The sequence below is a fragment of the Sparus aurata genome, chromosome 7 (genome assembly GCF_900880675.1).
Source record: "Sparus aurata chromosome 7, fSpaAur1.1, whole genome shotgun sequence".
In the NCBI taxonomy this organism is placed as follows: Eukaryota; Metazoa; Chordata; class Actinopteri; order Spariformes; family Sparidae; genus Sparus; species Sparus aurata.
In genome coordinates, this window is record NC_044193.1 from 4,240,849 (window position 1) to 4,253,018 (window position 12,170).

Here is a 12,170-nt window from a genome sequence, read left to right on the forward strand (position 1 = left end):
TTGTTTTAAACCAGAGAAGAATTTATATACACAAAGAATAAAAAAATGTCTCTTGTGGGCCGACACTGACGACTTACACAAAACCGTCATTTTGCCTCCATTGAATCAAAATGACAGATGATGGGTTTAAAATAATACGAAGATTTAAAAAACATTTTTTAAAAAAGCATCAGAAACATTTTGTTAAAAAATACAAACAAAGAAACAATCTTCCAGTACTTCAATGAGGCAAATAAAACAAACTTTAGAATGAAAGCACTAAAAACGTTTTACATGACTAGCTAACCTTCGTCATCATCATCATCATACTGTGGGTGTGGATGAAGTTATAAATTGTTTAAACCACAGAGAGGAAGAGAAAATTAAATCGAGCCGGCCTTCAGAGACCGGAGAGATCAACGTGATCGAAGCAGTTCTCCTGCAGATTGATGAATTTTTCTTCATCAGGATCAAATTCAGAATGAACTTCAACCATCTTCTGTTATTCTGCTTCTTATCAGGTGAGGACTGAGCACCTGAACGCCTCTCAGCAGATTTCATTCATCTAAATGTCGAAAGTGTTTTCTTGCAGTCACTTCCTATTTGTTGAGATATCTAATTCTTCTCGTGTAAGTCATGCTGCTGCTCCATGATTTAATGCAATATATCAGAAAGTAGTTTTTGTCCATCACAACAGTGTTGTTGCTCTCAGAGGATTACTTAAGTTTGTCCTCAAACAAAACTCAGGTTTACATAATGTTAATGATTCCTCCTGTTTCCTACCAGCCATTCAAAGCTCCCCTCTGAGTGTGTAGTGTAAGAGAAAAGGGACAAAACTCACAAAGTGTATTTGAAGGTATATGGCTCAACAAATAAAGTGAGTGCCTGCCAAAGTGTTTGTGTTTTTTAGTAAGAACCTCCCTCCATGTGTTACTGTCACTCCTCTGAGGGAATTTTGCACAAACAGCTTTCATAAAAACTTTATTTATAACTTGTTAAAACAAAGACACAAAAGGGCTTTGCAGGAATAAAAGAAAAGCAACAGTTATAGCAAATACCATCAGGTGAGAAAAAGATAAAGATAGAAGTAACTTTTATGGCGAAACATAAAAAAAGATGCTGAGTCTGTCTGCCTCTGGGGAAAAGAGCGCCATAATACTCTGACTAACTGAGTATCTGTCTGGTAAAAGCTGCAAATATCTGCGTCTGTATCACCTCTGCTTCCCTGTGAAAGTTGTATTATGTTACTGTTTTCTCTTCTATAGTAAGTCTATAATATAAACTGTAACAATGTCAACCATCAGAATCCACTGTTTGTCTTTTCAGCCACACTGCGTGGTGATATCTCCGTCCTCGTCGATGCAAAAACACTCTTCCGTACTGAGGGAAGCAGCATCGTAGTCGAGTGTCCCTTTAGTTTGTTTGGGAGGACGAAGTTCCTCTGCAGGGACGGATGTAAAGAAGAAGACATTCTCATTCAAACCAGAGGCGACAGAGCTCAGAGTGGAAGATACGGCATCTTGTACAAAGAGGGAAGTTCTCTGGTTTCTTCTTCAGTTGTGATTGTGATCATCACACAGCTGAACAAATCTGACCAGGGACGGTACAGGTGTGGTCTGGAGAGAGCTTTCTTACCTGATTCATACTGGGAGTTTGACATCAGAGTTACAGACGGTGAGTTTCTACTCAGAGTCTTTGTCACCTGTGTACATCGTGACGCTCGAACGCCTGCTTTGTATTTTAAAAATTAACTTTTGAAACTAATTTTAGCACAGTTTTAATCTAGATGTCTTCTTACTTCCACAATTCAGTTCTCACTGTGAGATAACATATCCACAGGAGACAGGCTGTGGTGGACCGCACCATGAGGCTGCACAACTCTTCCTGTTTCATTTCCTTTTTTTGGTGACTCGAGGCTGGAAACTTTCACAGTTCACTGACAGCTGTTGATGTTTTAAATATCCTGGCAACCACACAACAAGCTGTCTTATCTGAAATCCTCCTGTATGGAAATGATCATTATCTTTCTGTGTATGTGATTGTCTTTTATTTTCAAATGCTTTTCTCTTTCACAGCTCCAAAGCCTTTCCCTGAGATCATGAAGCAGTCTGAGCAGCAGCAGACTGCAGAAACAACATCTGCAGCTGCAGTTCACAGTTCTGTTAAAGGTTCAAACCTGCAGAGCTCAACCGTACGTCCCATGGAAGCCCTGAAAGGCAAGTTTTATTTTTCTGTTGATCCGTTTTCTGATCTTAATTATTTATCTCCTGTGTTTATGTCATATATGGAAGAATATAGGGGTGATAAAAAGAATAAGAGGAGGACGTTTTATTTTTTATTATGCAGGAGAATAAAGTCGACATTTCAAGATTAATGTTGACCTTCAGAGACGACATCAAAATGCCTTGTGTAGATGAATCTGTGAAACTGTAGTTCAGAATCGGTTTGAGTAACAAAGACATTATTTCTCTTTTGGCTCATGAACACAGTGTAGTTGTTAGTATGAGGACTTTGAGGAGCTTGTGCAGAAACTTTGTCGAATCATCAGGTCAGTCCCTCAACTGGATTTGAGGGACCGGAAGCGTTGAACATTTCTACTTTATTCTTGAAGTGAATGATAAAAAAAAAGTCATCCTCTCATTTTTTACCTCCTCCTTTTTCTTAGGACTTGTGATCTGTTTCTATGAAAAAAAGTTTTGCCAGGATAATCGTTCTAGACTCCTTTTATTTATTTTTTCCATCTGTCAAAAAATGTGAGTAAAAACTTTTCAGAGGGAAAAAACTCATTTCAAGGTTTTTTTGTCAATTTTTTTCCTTTAGTAGCAGAAGAATCACATGTTCAAGTGACCACATTTTTCATTTCTTCACAAGAATTAGTTTTGCCATGTGGAACTGAACACAATTGAACTCTCGCATATCTTTTATTTCACTCCGTTTCACATAAAATTCTCACTTGTCCCTCAGGGCTTCCGTACTGTCCTCCTGTTCTAATGGGTTTTTTGTCTGCTCTTTCCTCAGAAATCCAAATATTTAGGCGACATGTCAAATACAATATACAAACCTTAAAATTAAGTAAAAAGATCCAAACATTTATAGACCATGTAAGAAAGATTTGATATAATCAACACATATAAATATAAATATTTATATCAACTTCAACTTCCAAGATTTCCAAAATAATTTGCTTCTTTTATGAAACAGTTTCCAAGAAATTATGTTTATATACTTTTTAATTTCGACCAGCACATGTTTAATAAAGCCAGAATAAAGTGTAGGCATTGTACATTTCTGCAAACCACTAATGCGTTAAATTATTTTATCAGCATTTTTACAATACATATTATATAACATTTAGATAACATGTTTAAGAGCTGACTGTCTTATCAGGAACAGGAAGGGATGATGGTGAAGCGACGTGTTTTTAATGACGAAGCGTTTCTAGCGGCAAACATAAAAGTGACATTTCACAAAGAGAAACATTGTAAACAAGCTCAAAGTTGCAACAGAATGAAACACCCAGCTTCAGCTTATCTGGGGTTTTGCAGAAAACATACTCAGCAAACATTTATTCAGGCGTTCGGGTCGCTTGTAGAGATAATTTAGTAAAACTAGAAGACCGATTGATGGACCGACCACCATTTTTATCACTAAATAGTCAACGGTGACTCGAAACTAGACAGTTTGTTTACTTTATTAACGTTTGAGCAGAACTAGGATCTTTCCCTTTAGTTGTCTTAATGTAAGATATTACTGTAGTGTAGAAATGTAACTTTTATAGGAGACATTTATTTTTGTTAAATTCATCACAATTCAGTGTTCACTTCCTGAATGACTTTATGTAACATCTCTCTCTCTCTTCTTTCTCCCTCTAAGTCTCTCGCCCGGGTCACACCCTGCCTCTGCTCGTTTGTCTCACTGTGGTTGTGCTGTCGGCTGTCGTTGTGTTGCTGCTCTACAGGTGTAGGACAGGTGTAGGTGAGTTACCCTCCGGTTCTATCAGCACTGATGGGGAATATTTCTTCACACAGAGACAAATCAGTGTGTTCATACTTTGTGCTGCACAGGTTTGACCACCAGAGGGCAGTCGGACGAAAGAAACACAGAGGTGACTTTCTTCACCTCACTTGTTGAATGTAGGACTGATGATCCAGGTGTATTTATACAACATTCACTGTCATCTCTTGCTCTCTTTTCCAGTTCACCACCTATGAGAATTGTTCCAAACATCAAGACGACGCCTCCCCAGCTGTAGATGATCAGGACAAAATCTACTCCAACCTCTGACATTATATTTTATTTCCTGTAAACCTCTTAATAACATCATTACTCTTTTCTGAGAAGAAGTGCTCTTAGCTTTCATTATTTTAAATCTTTTACTTTATTGTTCTCACTGGCTGAAGATGTACCCCTGTATGTAATCATGTACTCGAGTATAAGTAGAGATGTTTTTAAAAGCACTTTTTAAAGGTTTATCTAACAGTACCTCATAGCATTTGTATTGTATAACTGAAACTTTAACACAAACTCAGCATTTTAATGTTACAACTTTAACTACTTTATCTTCTGGTGCATAGTTTTATCCAATTACACAGTATCCTATCTTGTAAAGTGATGATGTGTTTTGTTCGTAAAATCTAAATATTTAGAGCAGCTCAGTTTGTTTGACAAATAGAGTGAAATTAACAATTCTTCCCTAGAAGTTTAAAGTGATATACATATTGAAAAACTCAATTATATTAAAAGTACTTCAAAGTTGTACTTTAAGGGTGACTCCACCAGTTTTACACATTAAATTGTGTTTATAGGTGATGGAGAGTACAGATGATGTGAAAAAAGTAGCATAACGCCTTTCGTTGCTACAGAGGAAGCTGCAAGTAATCTGATATTAATCCAGTGATGTCACTCAGTGGTGAAGGTGCATTGTGGGTACACCAGGTCTGTACTAGAAACTACAACAGAAGCAGTTTTAAATAATTCTCCAGGTGTTATATGTTGGTCACCAAACTTTACAGATGTAGTTGGGATAAAAATAAAAAATTCTGAGTGTGAAGATGGGTGTGGTCCGACCCGTGAGTACTGAGGACTCATAAAATAATATACTGACTTCTGAGTGGTCCTGGGTCTGACTGTCGACATGTCGATGGGTGTCACAGCTGGTGTGTTATGTTTTATCTACAGATCTATGCAGAATATTTCACCACAGATATTTTTGCCACTTGCAGCAGTTCTCACTCTGGTTCTAGTCTGCTGCCAACATTTCCTTTCAGAGTAAACTACTGACAAGGTCAATTATTATCATGTTTTAAGCAAGAGTCCTTGAGTCCTGCCACATCTCTTTTAGAAAATACATGATGAGTTCAGGAGTCTCACATCCTGGGAATGAAGCTGTAGTCTGGTGGTACATCAGCAGATACTTCTGTATCTTTTCCAGATGGCAGCAGGGCGAACAGACTGCGGCTGGGGTGAATGTTGTCTTTTGGGCAACATGCAGACATCTTATCAATATCCCAGAGGCTCTGAAGATGGTACCAGTGATGTTCTGGGCAGTTTTACTTAACGTGATTGTGCCAGTTTGTGATGTTTCCAGTCACTATGCTTTCTATTGCTCCTCTTTAAAAGTTGACCAGAATCTTGCTCCGGAATTTAGCCTTCCTAAGTTTCTGTCAGAGGTAGAGCCTTTTCTTTTTATTTTTTTTTAAGCAGGAAGGTGATGTGCGATGCTCAAGATAAGTTGGATGGTAATTCCAAGGAACCTTAAACTGTTCACCTGCTCTACCTCAGCTCTACTGATGTAGGCATGGTGGTGTGTCTTTGCCTCTTCTTTCTAAAATCAACAATCAGCTTCTTGGTTTAGCAGGTTGTCTTGGTAATTTCTTGTGAGTAGGGGACCGAACACAGGAGAGAGCAGTCTGCCTTATTCAAACATTTGCAAGTTGACATTTCAACCATCAACATGAAATGCTCTGCTGAAGGTGTGAAACATCTTCTTGTGTTTTTGTCTTAGATACATGCACACAACCTAAACTTACACCCACACCTGTAGTTCACACATCACCACCCTGAACAGAATTAACCATTTGTGGCTCCTAGCCAAGAGTAAGACAAGGGGGGTTGGTAACTCCTGAGGTTATGTGTCCCAAATATCATTCAAAGTCTGTCAGGTGATGTAAAGACTCTCAGTGACTTAAAGAATTTCACATGTGCAGTATTTTCTCACTACACTAGCATTGAGCAGTACATAGTTCTCTGTGCACCAATCTGCAAGATTGTTGATTTCCTCCTGATATGAACTCTCACTGTGTTTATGATAGGACCGATGATGATGTTGTCATCTGCAAACTTCACAATTAAGTTCTCCTGACGTCTGGGAGTGCAGTCATGGGTGTACTGGGTGAACAGGAGGTGGCTGAGCACACAGACCTGGAGGGCTCCACTGCTGAGCACCAACATGGTGGAAGTGAAATTGACAATCCGAGATCACTCTGTGGTCTGATGTCTAACACCCAGGGTGTTTTCCAATCACTACTTCTGAGAAAGGGAAGTCGGCCAATGAGACGAAAGTTACAGTAAGGGAAAAAACAAACATTTTGAGTCACATCAGATATATTTTCATCAGCAGTGGTGGTTATGTAATGGTGTATACATCAACAGTAAAACGAGTTTAAGGGCAGCAGTATTTATCTGCCCCAAGCAGACAGCTGGTCATGGCCATGCAAAAACCAATCATATTCTAATTTCCTTATATCTAAAGATGTCATCAAAGTGAATTAATTTTCCACCTCAAGGAATTAGCATGTACTCACACAAAAAGATTTGGTGCAAACCCCTTCACCAAATGCTGCTTCCACTTACTGTTTACTCCAACAGAGTCAAAAATAACTGGCTCTGAGCGGAAATTACTGTAGAAACACCCTGCAATTAAACCACCTAAAATTACCACTGCCAAGTTCTGATACAACTGTTAAAAAATGCAGAGAGCACTTTCAACTTGACTGACAGGGGGAATAGTTTGCTGAGATTGTTTATCTCCTGTGACAAACACTCTGGCCTGTCGCATTTTAGAAAAGAGTGGAGGAAATGTGACCATAGGAAGGGAGGGCCTTTGTTCTGACATGTTGAGAGAGCCAGTTTCATACTTTCACTTTCTTTTGCAGTTAATTCAAACACTTGAGTTGAACGCATCTAATAACATCTGCAGAGACGCCAAAAATCATGGTAAGACGTAATTTGAGGTTGATTGGTATGTCCCAATTAGCAGTATTGATTGATATTGTTTTTGGGTTTTTTGTACAAAATACTTAATTGTTATTTGCATTTGTTGTTTTAATGTTGCAAATCTGACTCGTAGGATGATTGCTGAGTTTATCATGAGTTCATTAACACAGTTATGCTTATTGACCTATGATGAACAAATACATTTTTGTCTCAATGTGTAAATGTAAGATGTCATAAATGATAATTTTCTGTATATCTATACAGAGTATTTCCATGACCACACTTTTTTTTTTCCAACTGAGACACTTCTCACAGAGAAGGTCCAATCCTCTGCTGATATTTCCTCTTTTTTTCTAGAAGGTACAGCGTTTCGAAAGTGCAGAAGGTAAGCAAACATCATCTGGAAAAATTGGTTCATACATTTCTCTAAGAAATATGCATTATGAAGGACTTCTGGGGAAACGGATTATATTTTACAGTAATACATTTATGGTTAATTTATAACTTTAGCGACCAAAATGTAAACAAAGTGCTGCCAAATGATGAGCTCACTGGAGGTAAACAAAGAAGCTCAAACTTAGTTTTTTATTTAAAAAGTCTGCTGCTGTTCAAGTACCCTTCATGTTCTTATAACAATGAAGTGATTGTGATTTCACATGTTTTTATGTTACTGTTATGGATGTTATAAAAAGAAATACATTTGCCTATAAAAGCAATTTCTAACAAAGTTTTCCTTTCCTTCCTTTCAGTCTTGAAGTGTGAAGGTAAGTAAATTACTTTGAATCACTTTTTGGATTTCATTTGAATTTTTATTGCATTAAGTAGATTTTGTTTACTGTAGATACAACAATATTTGGGGACTTAAGTGTTCATATTTTGAAAAAACGTAATCGTACTCTTGACTTGTTTTTTTTTTAAAAAAACATCAACAATGATAAAATCACATGACAGTCCTTCCAGAAAAACACAGAGATTTTTTGTGACTGTTGCGGGCAGAAATCCTTGATTATGTGGCACATTTTCTTAAAAAATGCAATGGAATATGCAGGATATTTATGCAATTTTATGCGATGAAATTGCGTGAACTTGCAAAAATTGCAGTTTGATAATAAAAAGAGAAAAGAAGTGATTCCCCCAACACCCTGTTCTCACTAGGTTACTACCTTAATGTTTTTGAAACTAGTATTATTTTTTTGTATGCAGATGAGACTGATTTGCAGGCTTCATCATGGCTTCATGGCGGGGTTTGCAGCTTTTTGATGATGTTCATGTCGCGTAATTACGTCACTTCATAACGTTCCCATGGCAACAGGGGAAGATGGCTGCTCTTGTGTGAAGCAAACGCAACAATTTTCAACTTTCTGCTGAGAAATATGTGACTTTTTTCTAATGAAAATGCGGGGATTAGGAAATAATGCAAGCCCTGCATATTTTGCACAGAAATTGACAATTTATGCGGCGAAAGTGTGGCATATTTGAAAAAAATGCGCCCCTGCATAAATATGCGGACTTTTGCTGATCATGCATTGAATTATGCGATCGCATAATCGCGTTTATCTGAAGTGACTGGCATGAAAAATGTTTTACTTAAAATTCTTGCGTACAATTTTCCATTGTTTGTATGAAGCGCTGCATGCTATAATGTCTCAGTCTGTGCACAATTCATTTCTCTACAGAAGTATGTGCTGCAGTATGCATGTGAATGTCAACTGTAAACGGTAATGCAGTAATGTTAAAGTGACAGTTTGAAACTTGTGAAGTGCTTCTACTTAGTGCTTCCTTCTAGAACTGAATTCAATAATGGAAAATAAATTATGAAGATGGGAAGAAATGTAAGTAAAATGTGTCCTTAAAGAGCTGCTAAACTGATGATGGCCACTTTCACTCAGGTCATCATCAAAAAAGAGAACAAGGACAATCAGGATTTGGTCCATGCTGAGCTTAGTCACTTCATCAATTTTCATTGAAAACTTTTGTAGCTTTTTAGTCTACTGGAAATTTCTTGGACCCAGAAATGGTGTTTCCCATACACTTTTATGATATATGCCTAGTGGATTAAATTCAACTTGGTTGCTGAGAATTGAATGTTGGGTAATTAGCATAATTAGCTAAATAAGGGGAGACATTGCAGGTGAAGAATAGGGACAATTTTTTAACTAATACATATCACCATGAAACTCCCCAGTCGATTACTTACATTAAGACCATTATTTTTTGTATTATGAGTTTTCTGAAATTGTATGTTTGAATATGCAAATGATGCATTATCTAATTAAATGTGCACTCATTTGCATACATTTCTATAAATCTAAATCTTGGATAAAGCCAGGTTCAAAATTCTTGTTTTGTTTTGTTTTGTTTTATGGAGTGATAAAAAGAGATATTCAAAATTCCCTCTGTAAAAACCTTTTGCTATAATATGTCAACAAAATTAAACAAGAACCTGGCTTTATCCAATGTTTAGATTTATGTTCTGGAAATGTATGCATATTTAATTAGATAATGCATAATTTGCATATTTAAATACAATTTGAGAAAACTCATAATACAAAAAATAATTGTCTTAATGTAAATAATCAACTAGGGAAGTTTCATGGTGATATATCTCTCTATAAAAGCAAGAAATCTGTGTGTGTGTGTGTGTGTGTGTGTGTGTGTGCCTGAAATATCTCTGCGGATCAGGATCCTACTGACCTGAGATTTTTAATATGGCTGCTGCTAGGTTTAAGGGTGTGCAACATTGCATTTGTTTGGACTACAAAGATAGCGTTAATAAATTCTTTCATAAATGCTTTACAAATTCCGCTATCATTGTCAACCATAGCCACCATAACCACGTGCGCACCAGAGCCAATCACTGCAGAGCCCATTCCCACGACACACCTTAAGAAACAAGCGGATTTATACCTGCAGCAGCGCAAACTGGACCGGGAGTTTGCTGGCGGTTTGGTCCCGTTTTGTGCACCTAAATTGACTGTTGTGGATTAATGAGACTAAATGAGTCTGGACCGAGTCTGTTCGGGTCTGAGGAGATCCGGATACATGAGGACAACAAACTGAAATCGGAATCTGTGGATGTTCGTGTGTAGCTAGCTGCTAGCTGCTAGCCAACCCCCACACCCACCTCCTGAGTCGACAGAGGGGCTGGCGTGTCCAAAACCGGATTTACTGTAAATAATGTCTGCCTGTTTTTTCGCGAACATTGCCGTCACGTTTGCTTTGTGTCTGGTGCAGAAAGAAACGCTAAAAATGGGCTTTTGTTACAAAAGTGTCCACAAGCAGGAAGTGTTTGCAAGCAAGAAAACACGTTCCTATTGGTGGAAAAATGTAAACATGTAACTTTGTAAATTTCAAAAACGTATGCACAAATTTTGCCAACAACAATTTATATTTGCATTATTTGTAATAAAAATGGTTTGTTAATCTAATCTGCTAAACCCATGGATGACATTTTAATAATTAAAGCTGCAAGCAGCGATGAACGGGTCCGAGCAGTCCACGCATGTCGGGACATGCTGCTGCCGGGCTTGTCAACGCAACACCTTCCACTGAGGACGTTTTGCCTGTGATTTGGTGGGCTGCTCCTCCTGCCAGTATTAAACAATGTATGTGGAAATCAGGAGAACTCCCTGCAATCTACATAAAGAGCAAATAATGAGAGGAGTACAGTGTTTGGCCCTATAGACTGCTAAACAACATGATAGCTTTATAAACTGAGTGTAAACCACAGTAAATAATTCAGCCTTTAAACTCTAACAAGCATGGTCACAATCACAACAAAATAGACTGAGTTGCAAAATCGGCATTACAAACTAAATATTCATCATTAAGTCCTCACAATCCAAATGTAGCTGCAGTGCAAGCAAAGTGCAGCTAACTACGACTGAGACACAGGCTACTGAGCTAACTTAAACTCACACAACATATTTCCATGTTAAATAACACAAACTGCAATAGTGATCAAATTATCCATAACTGCAAGCAGAAACCACTTAGAAACCTAGCACACATCAGTAGAAAAACACACAGAAAGTCCATGCAGCTTCACACGGTCTGCTTACTGACTGGTCTGCTGCATTTCAGTGTGACTGAGAATGTCCCGACTTGTTCACTGTTAGCTGTCTTTGCACCAGTAGAGAGTGCTGTTGGACCTTTAGCTGTAGAGCTTTCTTACAGTTTCTGTGGCTGCACATATGCTGGAGCAGTAACAGAGGCAAAGTAGAAAATGTCCCCATAAAAATGAACGGTAATACGCCTCCCTACTCCTGACATTTTTGGAAAAAAAATGTAATGGTTATAGCCCAAAAACTTTTTTCTAGCTGTACTCCACTCTAGCGATGATGTCACGCACTCTAGCTCATGCAATACACTCCCATTATTAAATGAAAAGATGGCCTAAAAATCCTTAAAACTAAAAATGTTATGATTTCAAAACCGTAAAAGGTTTTAAAAAGCTGACTACATGCCCAATAGTTCAAGGTCTTCTGACTCTTTAAAAGGTGGAATGGTGTCTGTAGCTCAAAGCATGAAGCACAAGAAGAGGTTGAAAGTCAATGAGTTTTGAAGAGGATATGAAGATTTTCCCATTTACTTTCCATTCACGCTAATTAGACTGCGACCAGAGCGCCACCTATTGGCCGATTTACACAAAAATTTACACAAAGCCTCATCAGGCCATACTGCACAATTATGTTTACGTGATAATCAGATAGTACTTTGTAAAGATATGCAAGATTGTCTGTTTTCAACACAATATGCAGGAGTTTGTTGTTTTATATTTCGGGTGTTTTATGGACTATCAAAATTCTTTTGATAACTTTTTGTCAGGAGTATCCACAGATGCTATGCAAAGTTTGGTGCAAATCGGTCAAATCGTCTAGGAGGAGATTGAAAAAGCAAGTTTTTCATTTGTCGCGATTTTGCAAATGGAAAGTTACCGCAAAAGTTGGCGTGGCCTGCACCAAGCAATTCAGGTG

General features: G+C 37.8%; 1 protein-coding gene across 1 annotated transcript; it reads left to right on the forward strand.

Moving 5' to 3' along the window:
• The first annotated feature begins 241 nt into the window (after positions 1 to 241).
• On the forward strand, positions 242 to 4,822 carry LOC115585340 (uncharacterized). The gene is made up of 6 exons (XM_030423648.1): positions 242 to 500; positions 1,306 to 1,653; positions 2,055 to 2,195; positions 3,853 to 3,954; positions 4,044 to 4,084; positions 4,177 to 4,822. Exons 1-6 carry the CDS (start codon positions 461 to 463, stop codon positions 4,261 to 4,263), a joined length of 759 nt encoding a protein of 252 aa, XP_030279508.1. The 5' UTR covers positions 242 to 460; the 3' UTR covers positions 4,264 to 4,822.
• Positions 4,823 to 12,170: the final 7,348 nt, after the last annotated feature.

What these genes read in the sequence shown, in the direction of transcription:
- LOC115585340 (XM_030423648.1), top strand. Translation starts at nt 461, where the DNA reads ATGAACTTCAACCATCTTCTGTTATTCTGCTTCTTATCAG. An exon ending in TGACATCAGAGTTACAGACG is followed by an intron (nt 1,654 to 2,054) that starts GTGAGTTTCTAC and finishes TCTCTTTCACAG; the next exon opens with CTCCAAAGCCTTTCCCTGAG. An exon ending in TCCCATGGAAGCCCTGAAAG is followed by an intron (nt 2,196 to 3,852) that starts GCAAGTTTTATT and finishes TCTCCCTCTAAG; the next exon opens with TCTCTCGCCCGGGTCACACC.